Genomic DNA, 19,526 nt, shown 5'->3' on the forward strand with positions numbered 1-19,526 from the left:
GGGGAATTGTAGTTTTTGATATTATTTTTATTCATTTGTGTAGCAAAAGCAAATAATATTTCTTACTGAGAAAAAATGAATTTTTACTTAGTTGACAAACAGTGTTGTGTGTTGTGCCTAGATCCTAAAAAAAATTTTACCTACATTTTAAGGAATTTGATAACCCATATCGATGAGCAATGCATATTCATTAACAATACACTATATTATATATTTCTGTACGATAGAATTGAAATATGATTTTATCAATATTTCGAATAACAAAAAAAATGTAATTGTACATTTTCTGAACATTACAATTATTTGTTCATGTATTTGCATTTTGAGAATGTAGATATTGTTTTAATTGGCTATTTTGTTTTAATTTTTTATCAATCTGATATAATGAATATTCATTAACATTGTTATGATTAATTACACTGGGTAACAAAAAAATGGTCATGTTGTGTTTATTTCAAAATTCCTGTGTTTATTGAATATTTGGGTGGCAATGAACAAGAAACTACGAAAAAAAATTTTTTTAATTTGTTCAGTTCCCTGAAAATGGGGATTAAAGTGTCAAAAAATGGTTTTTTTTGGCATTTTTTGAAGTAATATAAAAGGAAAACGTGAGGACATAGAAAACTTTAATAGGTCTCAAAAGAAAGCTTAAGCCTTCAACTTTAAGACCCAAAACTGAAATGTCATGTATCATTGAATTTATAGTTCAAATCTTTGGAAATGTATGCTTGGTATAAAGCGATTCTCCATAATCATATTTGCTTGAAACTCGTCACTTAGAAGTTTTTTGGTTTGCTGATTGCAAATTTGAGGTTAGGTTTTAAAAATTCAAAATGGTGGATCCAATATGGCTGACGAAGTTTTTAAAAACTGTTTAAATTCTCTTGAGTCTTGTTACTCGGGGGTTTTTGGGGTCACTGATTACGAATTTAAAGTCAGATTTCCGAAATTCAAAATGGCGGATCAATTATAGTGGAATTTTATCATCTTCGCATATTATATTGCTAGAATTAAAATAGCTCTCGAAAGTCTTTCGACAAATTCATCGAAATTTTTTTGAAAAGTTCGAAATGTAGCAAGTAACCCGTGTCATTTTGAATTTCGGAAATCTGACTTTAAATTCGTAATCAGTGACCCCAAAAACCCCCGAGTAACAAGACTCAAGAGAATTTAAACAGTTTTTAAAAACTTCGTCAGCCATATTGGATCCACCATTTTGAATTTTTAAAACCTAACCTCAAATTTGCAATCAGCAAACCAAAAAACTTCTAAGTGACGAGTTTCAAGCAAATATGATTATGGAGAATCGCTTTATACCAAGCATACATTTCCAAAGATTTGAACTATAAATTCAATGATACATGACATTTCAGTTTTGGGTCTTAAAGTTGAAGGCTTAAGCTTTCTTTTGAGACCTATTAAAGTTTTCTATGTCCTCACGTTTTCCTTTTATATTACTTCAAAAAATGCCAAAAAAAACCATTTTTTGACACTTTAATCCCCATTTTCAGGGAACTGAACAAATTAAAAAAAAATTTTTTTGTAGTTCCTTGTTCATTGACACCCAAATATTCAATAAACACAGGAATTTTGAAATAAACACAACATGACCATTTTTTTGTTACCCAGTGTTATATATGAATTACAATGTAACTACTATATTACAACGCAACGAAATAAATTGTTATATTCATAATAATGTTATAGAGAATATTATTCCCCATGATCTATGTATAGTCAAAGTGTACAGCCCTGAAATCACTGGTATCTAATGGTGGGGGAAGCTGGTCAGGTTGCGAGTTTGAGAAGGGGGAAAAATTCTGAAAAATAGTCAGGTTGCGGGGGATGCCTGTATTTGAATTTTTACTTTTTAAAAATATTTCATCAACTGAACATTCATTTCTTTTTTCGGATAAATATATATTTATTTTTTGTATTTTTTTAGAATTCGGAAGTAAGTGTTTCCTTATTTACTATTTTTTTAAATTTTTCTTTGCCAGAACTCTTCGTTATGTTCATTTGGTTCTGTTTTTTTGTCGATTAATGTTTTGTCTCTCAGTTATTCTTGAAAATTCCCTTTCCCTTATGCGTCCTTCCAGTAAATCTTGTAGTTCATGAATGAATGTGGTTACTTTTATGTGTTTTTTGTTTGGGGAAAAAAATGTTTTTTATTTTAAAATTATTTTCCCCTATAAATTAGGGGAATAGTGTCAGGGTTAGACAGAGTTTTGGTTTTTTGTTTATAAATATTTTGTTTAGATAAATTCAGTCAATTGTAGTATATGGGTGAAAAGATCTACAAAAGAGGAAGACTTTTGCTGTGGACAGTAAATTGATTGGTCCAAAATTAATAAAGTTATAAACATTTAAAAAAAAAATCTAGTCAGGGTTGGACTTTTCAGTCAGGGTTGGACACTTTTTGAAAATCGAAACGCATTATTGGTAAAAACGTAAAATAATATTTGTAATGTTTTTTATATTTATTTTTTCATGTTTATCTTAACTTATTGTTTACAAATTGTAAAGCTTCATGGGTTTAAAAAAGGAATGAACTCAAATTACAAAAAATAACGCTTTATTGTTCCAAATAACTCATTGAAATGATGAACAAAATTTATACAATTTAAGTATTATTTTTCTAATATCTTTGGCACAATTTTGCACTGAAATATCAATAAACTAAAATTTATTTGTATATTTATTAATAAATTGTGTCAAATTCATAATTAATATGGGTGTCCAACCCTAAATGTATAAAGTGTCCAACCCTAACTAGAAGCATCATTTTCGAATTTTGCTAACCATAACCAGACATGTGTCGCGATTCGATTTTTCACTTTTTTTCTTCTTAAATTATGTACCCCACAATACATTCAATAAGCTTACCTTGACGAATTCTTGCTTTTTTTACACATTTTTTAGGTTTATTCACAAGTCAAACAAAACTTTTTTTGTCTCTTCGATTGCACCGAAGTCACAGGAGACGCTACTTTTGATTCTCCAAAAATGTAACGCCACAAAAAGTTAGGTTACACTACTAGAAGATTCGTCACGTATGCGCACAGGTGGCGCTAGTGTTCTTATTTAAAATAAGCCAACTGTTCAACCCTGACAAGTGTCCAACCCTGACACTATTCCCCTATACATATTATTTTATCGTTTAAATCACATTTGAATGTTTTTTATGTCTGTTTACACTCCATTTTTTTCCTTTAAACGTTAAATTATGTAACTTCATTTTTGGAGATATACATATACGTATTTGCTAATTCACTTTGTTGAGAACTAAGGGGCACTCGAAGTTTTTGGCACTGATTTCCTAAACTGACTTTCTTAAAGATTTCCTTATAAATCCTTATATCCTTGTATATAAATACAGGATTCAAGCTTTAATTTGACTCCTATGACAAGTATGTAGCACGTCAGATTTACCCGGTAGAAATTTGCAAAAACTGCCAAAAACGTGATTTTTGTGACTTTTACCCCCCACTTTTCTCAAAATCCTTGCGTGATGGGAGGTTTTCGTTGGCAGATTTGGATTCAGCGCATCAAAAACTACGTAAATGACTTCTTGATCTCTGACACAACGGAATTTTTTTTTTTTGCAGGCTTGTGTTATTGTTGATTGATATTATTGATATTGTTATTTTCAATCAGAGCACTACGAGAAAGACATTAAAAAAAATTAAAAACAAAATTGCGATAAATGAATTTATTTTTTATTAGTATACAACAGAGACAATTATGTCACCTGATATTGCAGAGAGAGAAGTTTTTTTCAGGCACATCTGTTTGTATTGCATTGTCGAGCAAGCGCTTGACAATTGCATTTTGAAAGCCCTTGTCCTCCTGTAGTTTTCCCTCAATGATAAACTCTGTTGAAGGTCTACTTCTTTTTTTATTACGAATGATGAACCAGCTTTCATAAGTTGTTCACTCGCGAAATTTTCTTTTATAATTCTATTCTTACATTCTTGCTTATATTATATATTATTTAAAAAAAAATTTTATAACCCATAATATTTAGAGGCTGCATGAATATTTATGATATTTACTAATAGAGAAAACTGGAAATTAACCATAAATTTTTCGTTTAATTGGAAATTTTATTAAAAATATAAATATTTACAAGACGTATAAATATGCTTTAAAATTAATTTAAAAAAATGTTTATTTCACAGAATTTCATTTTCTAGAATTTACTTTTATCCGAATTTTTATTTCTTTAAATTATTATATTACTAAAATTCTATTTAACCGAATTTCTATATTACAGAATTATTATTTAATTTTTAAAAAATTCTTGGCATAAAGGTTATTATTATTTATTCAAATTATTAAAAAGTTTAATTATTATAAAATATATGAAAGAAAAAATTTTTAGTTTAACGAATTGTAATTTTATAGAATTTACAGAATTACAATTTGCTTTAATTTCTGATTAGTAAATTTTAAAATTCACTGGAAATCTTTCTCTGTTATTTATTTGTTTGATCATTATTTACAATTTCGATTACATTAAAATTCTGCTTTTTATGTAAAATAAGAATTCTCGATATAAATTAAAATTGAGTTTTAATCAGAATTCTGTTAATTAAACAGTTGGGTAAAGAGAAATTATTTAAAATAAAATTTTGCTAGTAAATAGTAATTTAATGACCTACAAATTCTGTTTAATAAACATTCATTTAATAAGAAATTTTTTCAAAGGATATTTAGAAAAATTAATGTTTGTATAAAAAAATGTTCTATCTATTCAGGCCTCGGATTATACGACTTTCTCGACTTTTACCGACTTTTTTTTAAAAAATACAAGTTTTTTCGACTTATTTTAATAAAATGCGACTTTTTCGACTTTTTTTACATTTTTTTTTAAATTTTTAAACAAAATACGTTTTTTTTAGTATACAATGAAGATCTTCTTTAGATCTTCTTTATTTCAATTTTTTAACTAAAATTCTTCACTAAATTAATTATTTTTAATAATTTGAAAAAAATTCTTCACAAATACAATTATCTTAAACTATTTTTCAATTAAAATTTTTATGAATAATTGTTTATAATTTTTAAAAAAATTAGCAAATAAAATTACCAAAAATTTTTAATTCAAAATCACTTGAAGTTCAATTAATTTCAAAATTCTAAATTGTAAATCTTTGAAAATTCAATAAAAAATGTTATCTAAAATTATTTAATAATTTATTTTTAGTTCTGTAAAATTTAATTAAGCTGTCGGTTATGTGCACTTCTTTGATCTGGCGGCTTACTTATTGTCTGAAAATCAAGAAAATCTTTTGAAATTCAATTATTTCTAAAAATTTCAACTTTAACTCTTCCAAAATTATTATTTAAAAAAAAAATTTTATTTAAAAATTTGTAAAACTTAGTAAGTAAGTATTGCCTGAAAATTTTTTGACCATCAAAACTAAAAAACTATGACAAAATTTTTAATTTGTACAAATTGCTTAAATCAGACTTCAAGAAAATATAAAAATATAATTTTAAGAATTTTTTTTAGAAATTTGTCTTACTTAAATAAAATTTTGAATATTTGTTTTACAATTAGTTTAATTTTGAAATATTCCAAATAAATCTTCTTGATAATATTCATTATAGAATTATTCTCATTACAGAATTAATAAAATGAATTTAATATCTAATAATGTTAGTTATTTAAAGTAAAGTATTTATTAATCAATTAAATTTTGTTAAAATAAAAAAAATCGACTTTTTCGGAATATAAATCGACTTTTTTTGTGTCTAAAGTCGATCCGAGGCCTGTATTGTATTTCTCTTATTAGTTATTTTTTTTTATTTATTTCTATATTGTAAAATTAATAAATTGAATTGTTTTAAAGGAAACGTATCCCTCAACTCCACCAGTTTGGTTTGCCGAATCCGAGGAGACAAGCGTGACGAATGCAGTTCAGATTTTAAGTAACACAACTGGACGTGACAATCACGTGATTAACCAGGTAGGAATACTCTTGAAGGAGTTGTGCCGCCTACATTCCCTACCAGAACCTCCAGACGTCGAACGACTCAGAACAGCTTTGGATCCTCTTCGTTTGGGAGCAACAGCGTCAGTGCCACAGAGGATGGAGGCTGAAGACACAGAGGACCTCGATGATGACGAAGAAAGCGAAGCCGAGGAAGACCTTCACCTCGATATGGATGAAGGCGAAACCAACGCTAAAAGCAAAGTATGATCTGTTTTTTTACCATAAATTAAATGTTTTTTAAGATTTTTTTTCCTCAAAAGTTTCAAAATATAATAAGTTAAATTTTCCTTCTATAAAAGGTGCACTTTTCTCCAAAGTATTATAATTTTTAAAATTAGTCGGCAACGACTTTAGTTAAAATATAGTGGAATAACTCTACATTGATATTTTAAGTTTATAATTTACGTATTTATAATCATGTCAAAAATATTTATTAATAGTTATAACGCTTCTTTCTCTTTTTTTTTAAAAAAGGGAGAAGAAATGGCGCTGGAACACCTAGCAACTTTAGAAAGGTTGAGACAAAATCAGAGACAAGATTACTTAAAGGGTTCCGTTTCTGGAAGCGTTCAAGCTACAGATAGACTTATGAAAGAATTGCGCGATATCTATCGAAGTGATAGCTTTAAAAAAGGTACTTTATTTTTTGTTTTACTATCATTTATTGAGGTTATATGCAAAAATTTCCATAATTTTATGGGTTTCATTAGGAGGGATCGGAGCAAAGCCGCTATGTGGGGCAAAGGCGTTTTTCAAAATATTTTCCTTCTTTCTAATCTATTACAATTTTCGTTTACAGTTTATTGTTAATATGGAACAATTCCATGGGATGTGATCACAAGAATTTTTGATGATTGGAGCATTTTTATTGAAACCTTGTGAATATGTACCTTTATTTGTACAGACTGAAAGTCCACAAACAATTTTTCAAAATTTTTTGAGATATCTCTAATTAAAAATTTGTCATTTTTTTTTAAAAAAACCATGTAACTTTTTTTCTTGTTATCCAAATGAGATCAATTTTTTTCAAATTTCTCACAAAAAGATGCTATTTTAAGAAAAAAATAGTTAATGAAAAAAAAAATTTTCTTTGCCCGGAAAAAAGTCAAAAAAAATTTTTGAATTCATTTTTTGAAAAAACTACCTCTTCGATTTCAAAAATTTATTTTCAACTTGTTGCCTATGATGTTAAGAATAACTTGTCTTAACGGGACGCCCGCATCTTAGTTTTCACGTCCATTATATAGTATGGAAACTTGCAAATATCTCGAAAAGTACGAATTTTCGTAAAAAATGTTCAAGACAAAAGTTGTTCCAAACAAAAAGATCTACATCTTGGAAACCAATTTTTTGGTTTCCAAGATGTAGATCTTTCTGTTTGGAACAACTTTTGTCTTGAACTTACTTATGTTTTAAAGATATTCGGCCATTTATTGTAAGTTCGTACAGTTTAAACGGCTATAATTTTTTTCCTTTAAAAAATATAAGCAAAAACGTCGCTGCTCCGCCATACGGGGCAAAGCCGTTTTTTGCATCTTCTTGAAAATAATTAAATTAAATAATCATGCTTATAATAAATTAAGTAATTATTATTGAAATTTGTTGTTAATTAGTTTTAAATTAATTAGAAAAAAAATCACGTAAATTGATGGTGTAATAACGAAAATATTTACAAATAAATGTTACATTAGCGGCTTTGCCCCACTCTCCCCCATATTTCTTTATTGGTAATGTTTCACTTTTACAGGAGTCGAAAAATTTCTATACAATTTTATAGATTTTTTAATAAAATTACTGCATGCTTTATTTTAAGTGGGGCGCATTAATAACCCATATAATTTCTTAGTTAAAATTTTCACACGAAAAAAATAAATAAATTGTATTTTATTCAACCATTTTTTATTTAACAATTTTATCGATTTTATAACAATGTGTTTTCAAAAATTTGAGAGTGCGTTTTTTGATTATATTTTGTTGTATTACACTGTTTTCAGAGCTGATAAAAATCATGTTTTTTTTTAAGTCAAATTTTTTTAATATTATTTTTTAAACATTTATTTTTAAATAGTTCCATTTTTTTAAACGAAATTATATTACACTACCGTCAGAAATTGTGCTACCTTTGCTTTTTCGATGACTATAAAAAGGTTTAAATCTTCAAAAATATTAAAACTAAAATTTTTCCTTTTTTATCTAAGAAAAACACAGTTTTTAATGTTTTTACTTTTTTTTTACTTCTCTGTCAAAAGTTAATATTTTTTAACATTCTTGGGATCATTGGAATGGTATTTTGTTATTAAATTAGAAATATTTAAAACAATTTATGTTCAAATTCTTCCCTAGCGTATGCAAACCGTGAAAGTTGGCTGAAAAAAATTCAAAAAACTAAAATTTATGTTTACAACAAAATATCATGTTTAAAAATTAAGTAAATAGATCATCTTAAACTTCTTTAATTTATGTAAGTAAATTTAAGATTTACACATTTTATTTTTCATTTTTTGTTATTTAAATATTGATCACAATTTTTTGACTTTTTTTGAGTCAACTTTCACGGTTTGCATAAGCTAGGGAAGAATGTGGACTTGTATTGTTTTCATTAATTTGAATTGTATAACAAAATACAATTCCAAAGAGCCCAAGAACATTAAAAAATATTAATTTTTGTCAGAGAAATAGAAAAAAATAATAAAAACATTAAAAATTGGGTTTTTCATAAATAGCTAATTGAAAAATTAACATATTCTTTTTGTCGAGGTCTTATTTCATTCAGAATTTTATTTGCTTTTAGAAAATAAAAAGGAAAAAATGTTAGTTTTAATATTTTTGAAGATTTAAACCGTTTTATAGTCATCGAAAAAACAAAGATCGCACAATTTCCGACTGTAGTGTATATTATATTATATCTATAAAAATTGAAATTATATTAAATGAAAATTCAATTCAATATAACTTCTACTTTATAAAATTCAATAACATAAAAAATCGAGATTATTAATTTCGAAACCGTAGAAATTTCAAGAAATTCATGGGGAGGAATATTTTTGCATTCTCCAAATAAATAAAATTAACTAAAATGTGTTTTACTGCAAAACTTCTTATTTATTGTGACACATCAAAATGTTTTGTTTTGAAGAATTTTCTTAATATTAATTAAAAAATTAATGAAATTGGATGCCAGAAGAATATTTCAAAACTTTAGTCATTTTTTTATGATAAATATTTGAATTCCGTTTTCAAAAAACCAGGCATAATTTTTTAATAGTTTTAATTCATAATTTTAATAGTGTAATAACAATTAAAAAATTATTCATATTTTTTTAAAACGGAATTCAATTATTGATGAAAAAAAAATTACTGAAGTTGAATTATACTTCTGACATCCAATTACATTAATTTTCTTTCAAATTTTATAAACAAAAAATTTGAAAATTAAAATTGTTTCCAGGGTGCCGTATTTTTTTAAATAAAATTTTTTTTATAAATTTAAATTTAGCAAACTTCTTATTCAGCAGAATTTTAAGTGATTCAAATTTTTAAATTTTCTTTTCACCGAATCTTCAGTTTTCCGAATTTTTACTAGCACGAAGTGTTATTTTATTAAATTCTTAAAGATTCTTTTTCTTAGACGCTTGCGATAAGAAATATTTCTTCAAAACTACTGTATCAATCAATTTTATTTGAACTAAGGGTTTAAAAAAAAAAATTAATGGCAACGTTTTTCTGAAAAATTCCCGACTTTTAAGGTATTTAAAATTTGATCTTTTGACAAAAAAAAAAAAAAAAATGTGGTTCAATTTGAAATTTTGTCGTTCGCTAATGAGCTATTGTAACTATAAATAAAGCCTAAAAGTTCCAGGTCGATCGATACAGTGGTTTTGGAGAAATCTTTCTTACTGTAAGTGTCTAAGAAGTAGGAGGTGTTTTGAGATAGTTGGAACATAGTTTCCACAATTATTAATATTTTTGTTTGATTAAACTCGTTACATGTAACTTGAAACATATTCTATTTGATACAATTTACTTTATTTCAATAAAATTTCGAGGAAATGACTAGCAAAAAATATAAAAAATTTATTAATTTTATCAGACAAGATTTGTTTAAATCTGAGGAATACCATTTTTTAAAAATAATTAATTAAAATTTTTTAGAGAATAATATAAATAATAACAATAATAGTAATAATAATAATAATAATAATAATAATAAATAATTACATAAATTTATCAATTTTTAGGCATGTACAGCATAGAACTTGTTAATGACAGTCTCTATGAATGGAATATTAAACTAATGTGTGTGGATCCTGATTCGCCCCTGCACAACGATCTCGTACTTCTTAAAGAAAAAGAAGGAAAAGACAGTATTTTACTCAACATGCTTTTTAAGGTAAATTTCTTAATCACCTATTTATAAAATATAAATCAATTTATCTAAAAATGCTAACTTGACTGGACTATGTATAAATTTTACATAAAAAAAATTGAACTTTCCATATTTACCTCTGATGTTTCATAATTACCCCTGTTGACGCACAGTGGGACAGAACCCTGAAAACGTGCCGAAAACTCAAAAATTAAATTAATTTTTAAAAGTATTTGATGTTCATAGCATTATTCTCTGACCTTTTCTGAGTTAAAAAAAACACATTTTATAGAGATCTGCAAAAAAAATCATATCCTTCTACAGTTTGTTGAAATTTAGCTCCCGCATTTGTAAAAACTAGCAAATTAGAATGAAAAATACATCGCGCTCATAAAAATACTATATAAAGCTCAAATTTTATTATTTTTTTATTTTCTAAATTGGAGTCGTCTCATGGAGAATACTGGAATACATTTGCATAATTTATAATTAATAATATCAATAATTAAAAAAAAACTATTTAACTAAGAAATACATGAAAATGTTTAAAAAATCAAGTATAAACTTTTTAAAAATAATTTTAAAAGTTATGAATCGGCAAAATCTGGCTTAATTATTTTTTTAATTAATTATTAAACATCCCTGAAACTAATCGCACAAACAAAACTTGCCCGAATTCGCCCCTTTGTGAATTAAATTTATTTTTATTCAATTACTCCAATTAAATTACATAACCCTCTATTGGATTTTCTATTCATTATCTATTCTATTCTATTCAACTAATATTACAGTTATTTATACTAAAAAAGTTTTTTGGTCGTTGATTATAAATTTGAAGTCAGATTTATTAAAATTCAAAATGGCCAAAAATTGTAAAAAGTCAACCATTCTACAGTAACACCGATGGAAGCTTGCAAAAATTTGCAAGATGCGCAATTAAATTCTAAAACACCTACGCCTGCAGAATAAGTTTATATTCTTCGGATATAACGTTCAATGTATTTTGAAAAATAAATCGTAGATATGAAATATTTATTTAAAAATCACAATTACTCTTCCGTCTTCCAGTGAGTTTAATTAAAAAATTGCAAAACTAATTAGTCGAAATAAAATTATTTATTTTATTTATTATTACATTAATAATAGTTATTTAACGAAATTGGTTCTTTTTTAAAATAAAATATTCGAAAATGTCTCCCACGATTTTGATTAATCAGGCGTCTTTATAAAATAATAACAAATTTTTGGGTTATGGTGTCACTAGAAGTGAAATTCAAATTCGTAATCAGCTACCTAAAAAACCCCCTAATACTCATTTTTTTAAATCCATTGATTTTTTAAAAAATTAAACCGCCATATTGGATCCGCCATTTTGAATTTTTAAAAACTGACTTCAAATTCGTAATCATTGCCCCCAAAAACGTATAGTTAGCAAGTTTTGTGTAAATCGAGGAATGTTTTGAGGTTTTCGGCATGTTTTTAGGCTTCTGCCCCACTGTGGTGACGGTACTATATTGTTTTCTAAAAAATCTTGTAGTGAATTTTAACGAAATAATTTTCTTTCCTATTATATCATTTAAAATATTAATGTATTACACATGAATGATAATAATATTATAATACTTTAATTTAAAGGAAACGTATCCTTTTGAGCCTCCATTTGTACGAGTAGTGCATCCCATTATTTCTGGCGGATATGTCTTACTTGGCGGCGCCATATGCATGGAGCTGTTAACAAAGCAGGGCTGGAGTTCGGCTTATACGGTTGAAGCCCTGATCATGCAAATATCCGCAACATTAGTCAAGGGCAAAGCTCGAATCCAATTCCCTGGTACTACAGGCAGCGGAAAAGTCTGTGGAGGACAAGGACAATATAGTCTTGCTCGAGCACAGCAGTCCTTCAAATCCCTCGTTCAAATACATGAAAAGAATGGTAATTATGTTTTTCATACTTTCTTTATTTATCAATTTCAAAAATTACAGTTATTTTATAAACCATTTTTCCAATCAACTGACAACACTAGCCTGTAGGGTACTAATATTTTTTTTTTTGTGACTTACATGGAATATACATTCCCGTGTACATTATTAAATAAATAAATTTAGTTCCAGTTAACAATCCCTAAAACGACCCTTAAATAAAATTTGTTTTAGTTAAAAATTGATTGCTCTCTATTTTCAATTTAAATATGTAGAAAAGCACGATCACACGAATAGGACCACACAGACCCTGTATATGCTCCGAGGGTTAAAAATAAAATTTAAAGATAAATTATAGAAAGAAATATCAATTTTCAAGAAAAAAATTTAAAACTTAAAAAATTTATTTGTTTATACAATTTGCATAGGATAAAAATTTTCAGTCACATCGCTTCTACAGAATTTAAACTTTTTTCTTGAAAATTGATATTTCTTCTTTCAAAAAGTACAATTAATAATATTATTTTAATTATTTAAATGTTAATTAATTATTTTTTTCTGGAGGTCTGCATTTCCGTGGATAAACGTCCTTAAACAAATTAAAATTCTAGCTAATTAATTTTCGTTTAAATAAAAATTCTGCAAAGGACGTTTTTTTTGTGATTTGAAACTTTCTCTGAAATAAAAAATGATTTCTGGTTAAAATTATGGAGCAATGATTTTGTTCGGTACAAGGAATCTCGCTATTCTTCACATTTACTATAACATAACGCAAAAATAATAAAAATAAAGCAATAAATAGTAAAATAATGTGTTTTATCATAATACATTCAGTGACCACTCGCTCGAATTGGCGCTGTTCCCTGGAGCACAGACACACTCACGCAACGTCTGTGTATGCGCCGCCATTTTTTTTTTTTCATTTTCGTTTAAAAATGCCACTTTTTAAACTTTATTTTTTAATAATTTAACGCAAAATTATGTATTTTTCGGAGAACAGCGAGATTCCTTGAACCCAAAACTATCATCCCTCAAAATTTTAGACAGAAATATTTTCTCATTTTAGAATAAGATGTATACTACCAAAACACATTTTCCCATACTAGGTCACGTGGGAGGTTCCCACATACCCTTAAAAAGGATTACTCATGAGAAAAAAAAATTTTCGATTTTTTTTTTTTTTTGCTTTTTTACAATTCTTAATGTCTCTAGTACACATCAAAAATGTTATGACGAAATTTAGCTCCTATTAAAAGTTATGGTACAATTTATGTACATATGTTATGAAAAAAATGTTACTGCATTTTTATGAAATTTAGTATCTTATCGTTTTCGGGGTCGCTGATTACGATGTAGTCTACATAATTTAATAGTCCTATACTTCCGGAAGAAAACGCACCAAAGTTGACTTAAACATATTGATTTCGTTTAAAGATATGAAGGATTTAATGCTAAAGCCAAAAAAGTGTACTTATACTTTAACTGCGTTTTTCTCAAAATGTTGTTTTTTAAATCGGTTGCAGGGATTGTAAATAAACGGATGGATATTGTGACTTAATGTTTTTTTGCATAGACTTTTAAAATATGTTCTTCAGTTGTTATACCTAAAAATTACAAAAAAAATTTTAATATGTTTTTAAATAATAAAATGTCGGAAAGGAAGGTCATTTTTTTAACTTTTTTGTTTAAAGTAGTGCCATTTTTTAAATTTTGATTTATTAAGGTAATTTTTCGTATAACCACTACATTAGTACCTTAACTTTAAGATTATTTTTTGATTTTTGGTTTTAAATCACTGGGGAGTGCGCTAGGTCTGCAACCGCAGAGCGGCTCAAAATCGAAGCGCCAAGTACACTGTAAAACGAAAGGTATTAATTTAATACCAACTTTAGGTACTAAATTGTTATTTGGTTCTATTTTGATACCTAAAATCGGTACTGTTTTAGTACCTTCTTTTTACAGTGTATGACGCCCTCTACAGCCGAACACAATACAAAAACAAAAAAAAATTGAATTGTTTTTAATACTACAAATTATACTTTTCAATACGCAAATAGTCTTTTTAAATTTTATAATTAACTAAGCGAGAAAAAAATGTTGAATGTTTACATATTTTGCACACTTCTTATGAGTAATCCCCCTTAAATTATTATTCTTCAAAAATAATCTTCTACAGAATAACATTCAAATTTTCTCTTTACGGATTCGTGCTCTGCGTCGTACTGTATCACTTACCCTAATTAAAAATTTTTAAATAAAACTTTTATTTAATAAAACTGTCGATGGGTATAATACTCTGGTTTACATCATAAAAATGAATTGGCACTTAAAAATTCTTTTTGATTGTGATTCTTAGATGAATAACAAACATTTCTCAATAGTTTTTAAAATCAGTTTACGTGCCCGATTTAAATAAAATTGAGTTTTTATATAAAAACAGTGTTTTATGGGGAATCAGAATTTATTTAATCTAATAAATACTGTAATAAATGATAAAATAATTACTTATTTTCAATTTTACATATAAATAATTATATTGCTGTAGTATTTGTGTACAATTTAAAAAAATTAAATTATAATGTTAAAAGAACGATTTTAAGAGTGACAAAAATTATTTAAGAGAGTCGAATGGTCTCTCAAATTTTTTGGCAAGAAGAGGCCTTTAATTATCGCTCTATAAAAACGGCACTAAACGTGAAAATGATAAACATTGATTTTAAAATACTTTCTTCTCGAAAGACGGACACTTTTTACAAAAGCAGCTAGAGATCCTTATCTTATATAAATTTCCTAAATCCTAAAGATTATACGAATCCATTCAAAAACACGATTGCAAAACGAAAAGTAATATAATGAGGGGTTCATTACCTCCTGCCGCCGTCAGATGGCAGCAGCATGCAGGGCGCACAAAGTCGCAGCTGTTATTAGATTACTTTTCTACTTTTTGTTTTGCAACCATGTTTTTCTATGGATTCGTACAGTCTTTTGGATTTAGGAAATTTATAAGATGAGGATTTTGGCTGATTTTGTTAAAAGTGTTCGTGTTTCGAGAAAAAAGTATTTTAAAATCAATACTATTTCACGTTCAGAGCGATAATTAAAGCTCTCTTCTTGCCAAAGAATTTCAGATACCGTTCGACACTCTTAATGCATAAATATAAAAACGAAACAAGAAAATAACTTCATTGTTAATAAGTTTATATGAACCCAAATCTAAAACAACTATTATCTATACGCATAAAAGTATACATTAAATAAATTCTGGTTCCTCATAAAACACTATTTTTAAATATTTAAAACTCAATTTGTTTTAAATTGGGCACGTAAGCTGATTTTAAAACCTATTGAGAAAAGTTTTTTATTCATCTTAGAACCATAATCAAAAAGAATTTTTAAGTGCCAATTCATTATTATTTAAACCTCCTTCTGGCGCACCGTGGAAAAAGAATTATATGAGTTAAACCACGTCAAACGTGAGTAAAAATTTTGTAGATTTTTGAAAAAATAAAAGTAATAATGAAAATCTCTAGCTCACAAGAACCAAAAAAATCGGAAAAGTGCGAGTTACTCTCGCATTGAAACCGAGGGTTCCGTACTTTAACTTGAGGGAAAAGTCAAATTTTTTCAAAAATTTTTATTTAAGAAAAATAAACTCAATTAAAACAACTTTCTATCAATGTTTGTTAAATTTTTCCTATAATCTACACGTAAAAATAGGTAATGTATAAATCTGAAGCCATTTAAATAAAATTTTCTTCTTTTTTATTGGAAAAATCCATGATTTTTTTTGAAATATCAAATTTCGTTTGCTAGAAATTATTGGCAATTTTTTTGTTAGTTAATGATTATATAAAATTGTTATTAAAAATTAAAAATTGTTGAAAACTTTTTTTCACAATTAAGTTTATTTAAAAGAGTTGATATTAATTGACTATTAAAAAAATTGCCAATAATTTCTAGGAAACGAAATTTGAGTTATTATCACATTCTCATCATAATGAGAAGGTATTACATTTGGGCGATTTTGAGCCTTCTCTAATTCCAGTAAATCTCGACGTTTAGAGGCTTTCTGATGTATGTCTGTAGACAAAATTTGGTCCGACAATAACTCGAATAAATTTTAATGAATCGACTTCAAATTTGGTATACACTTTAAGTGTACCAAAATGTCGCCTGAGTTCGTTGGCCAGATAATTTCGTCAAAAAACAACAAAATTATTCAAATTTTTGGTTTTTAAAAGTTTCAAAAATTCGCATTTTTCAAAAAAAAAAATTTTCAATTTTTTTTCAAAAAACACGACTAAAAATAAACACTTTTCTCCTCTTACATTTTTTAATAGCGATTAAAACAAAAAAGTTATACCTTTTTTTTAAAAAAAGGACAAAAACGTATGAAAAATGGGTAAAATGCAGGGCATAATTACTTTATTTTGCAAAAAAAACGGTTTAAAGTGTTTTTTTCATTCATTGTGAGTAACAGATTTTTACAATTGCTTCTATTTTTCCAAAAATATAGAAAATGTTTACTTAAGATTAACGGGGTTTGACTCATATGAGAGTATAGAATTTTTCCTGAAATATTTTGACAAAAATAAATCATTAATGTAATGAATTTCCTTTTTTTCAGGATGGTTCACACCACCCAAGGAAGATGGCTAATAAAACTTTAAAAAAATTGATGATGGTCGACGAAAGGACGCGCGGTTGCAATAGAATTGATTCGGTGTGTGCCCATAAAAAAAAATAATAATAATTTTAACATTACAAAAATTTGATACGCAGACACATTATTGTAGGTAAAATGTGTGTGATGGACGCAATTACGCATATAAAAAAAAAAAAAGGAAACAAGAAGAAAATAATTTTATCGTGCTTCCCCACAAGGATTTTACCCGTTTTTTTTAGAAAAAAAAATCAATGATAAACCAGATTGGTTACTCTCGAAATATGACTCTTTTTTAAAATAAGGAGTTGTTAAGAATTTTTTTGCTGAATAATTTCGTTTCCAGGGGATCAGACGGATAGTTTTATAGTTCTATATTAGCGTAAAAGTAAAAGGTTTGTAACAATCGACGACTGAAAAATGGTTGCATTTTCTTTTTTTACAGTATCAAACAAACAAAAAAAAAAAAAAAAAAATCATAGACCTTTCACTTTCAATATACTACTGAGCAGCTTTTTATTTTTATTTTTCTCCGTCTTTTGTTTTATTAAGTAAGATTCTTTTGTGCAATTGTGATTATTGAGATATTTTTCCGATCTTTTTTTGCTTTGAAAACAAAGTTTAAAACAAAAATATCGATGTAAACTTTGTTATTACGCAAATAAAAATGATTCGTGTTTTATGTAAAATTATTTATTTTCACTGATTGGATAAGTATTTCTGAAATCAGTTCACGAGAATTATGCTTAATTTGTTAATTCGAGTGAAAATTTAAATAAAAAATTGTTATTTTTTTGTGATTTATCTTCATTAAGATATATTTTTCTAAATTAGTGTAATATATGTATTATTTTTTTAATTAAATAAATTTAGATTAATATTGTTTAATCGAAAATAGTTAATAATAATAATAATTACTTTTTTTTTTATATAATATTTATATATTAATGTTACCAATTGTGAGAGAGCGTTTGTTTTTATTTTCACTCGAAGAATAAAGAATTCATTAATTGTGAAAACAAACAAAAAATAAAATATCAAGCTTGCAAGAGTACACATAGGCAATATACGATGTGTATATGTGTGTGACAAGAAAGTGATTCGCCTTTTCTTTATATATACCTAGTCTTGAATTTAAAAAAAAAAAAAATTAATTTTTCCTTATCATTTACGTGGATAAAATTTTTTTTTTTTTAGTATAAACAGCAGCACTCATAAAATTTTCTTCAACTGTCTGACATATGAGTTTTGAAAGAAATGAAATTTTTTTTTCTTGTAATAGGCTCTTAGCGAGTTGAAAAAAAAATAACGCATTGAGTCACTGAGTAAATGGATGTGAATGTATAAATTTTGTGTTTATATAAGTATGAGAGGAAATAAGATTCGAAAATGAAACGAAAGACAAATTTCAGAAAAGAAATGTGGATAAGACTAAATAAACAAAAAAAAAAAAAAAGAATAAATAGTGTGATTGTCAATAGTTTAAAAAGGAGAAGAGACGCACGCATCGAAAATTGTAAAAATAAGCTAAAGCACAGTCTCTTCTCTTCGGAAGCGAATGTATATGTATATGTACATGTATAAATATATACATATACATATATATTAAACTATTATCGATCCATTTACTTGATTCCTTCGTTCTCATTCGTGTGTAAAAGGAAAAAAATGGAGGTCTCATACGTGTCCACCCTTTAAACTTGTAGTTTTTTAGATTTTTGTAATACTGTGTTAAGCGTATTAGTGCGATATTACTTTTTATTTTAAAAAATCGCTTTCCAAGATTGAATGCGTTCACTGAAAATCACATCTTGGATTTATTTTTTTCTATATAGAATGTAAGTTTTACATTTTAATGTAAGAGCGGAAAAGAAAAAGAAAAAAATTTTTTTTTCCGTATGGATAATAAATTTTCTTAGCGCCAAATGGAGGTACAAAAAAAATATTAGACATTGCACTACGATTGATAATAATTGTATTTATAAAGTTGAAAATGCAGAAAAAAATTATGTTTTATTATTTAGTTTTAGAAAATTTCTTGACCATATCGTTTAAATTATTATTATTATTATTATTATTAAGAAAAAAAAGCGAGAGAAATAAAATACAAAACAAGGTGTGATTTTAGTTAACGGAGAGAAACGCTTTTAAAATTTGTTGCGATGAGATATTTTAACTTTCGTTAATAAAGTTAATTAAAAAAAAAGAATCTGTTAAGTAAAAGACAAATATGTTTTTTTTTTATATTTTATTTTTTTTTCTAATGATTTATAATTTTGATGAGTAAAAACTACTTTGTCTCATGTGATTCGAACATTCTACTGTTTCTCTCTGCTTTAAAGTATTTTCTCCAGAGGAACTTTATTTTTGTGAAAAAAAAAAAAATGCTGATGTTTTGTTTTTTGAGTTTGTAATTTCTCAGCTGCGTTATGTAAAGTAAGTTTTTTCAATTGTTTTTTTTTCTCAGTATGTATATTTACATTGATAAACTCTCAACATGAATATTATTACTTTTTTCATTATTGCTGTTCCTTTTCGAGAAATTTTGTTTTATGTACATATTTAATAAGGACTC

General features: G+C 26.5%; 1 protein-coding gene across 1 annotated transcript in view; it reads left to right on the forward strand.

The window, feature by feature from the left end:
- The window catches only part of LOC127285823 (ubiquitin-conjugating enzyme E2 Q2), a 33,490-nt gene extending 14,032 nt beyond the window's left edge, over window positions 1-19,458 (forward strand). Inside the window, exons 2-6 of the mRNA XM_051312010.1 lie at window positions 5,859-6,203; window positions 6,477-6,636; window positions 10,241-10,392; window positions 12,004-12,301; window positions 16,916-19,458. Of these exons, the coding sequence (XP_051167967.1) occupies window positions 5,859-6,203; window positions 6,477-6,636; window positions 10,241-10,392; window positions 12,004-12,301; window positions 16,916-16,947 (987 nt within the window). The 3' untranslated portion in view covers window positions 16,948-19,458. The remainder of the gene's footprint in view (window positions 1-5,858; window positions 6,204-6,476; window positions 6,637-10,240; window positions 10,393-12,003; window positions 12,302-16,915) is intronic.
- Window positions 19,459-19,526: the final 68 nt, after the last annotated feature.

Source organism: Leptopilina boulardi, unplaced genomic scaffold (assembly GCF_019393585.1).
Source record: "Leptopilina boulardi isolate dan_hultmark-lab unplaced genomic scaffold, ZJU_Lbou_2.1 LbouV2_341, whole genome shotgun sequence".
Classification (NCBI taxonomy): Eukaryota; Metazoa; Arthropoda; class Insecta; order Hymenoptera; family Figitidae; genus Leptopilina; species Leptopilina boulardi.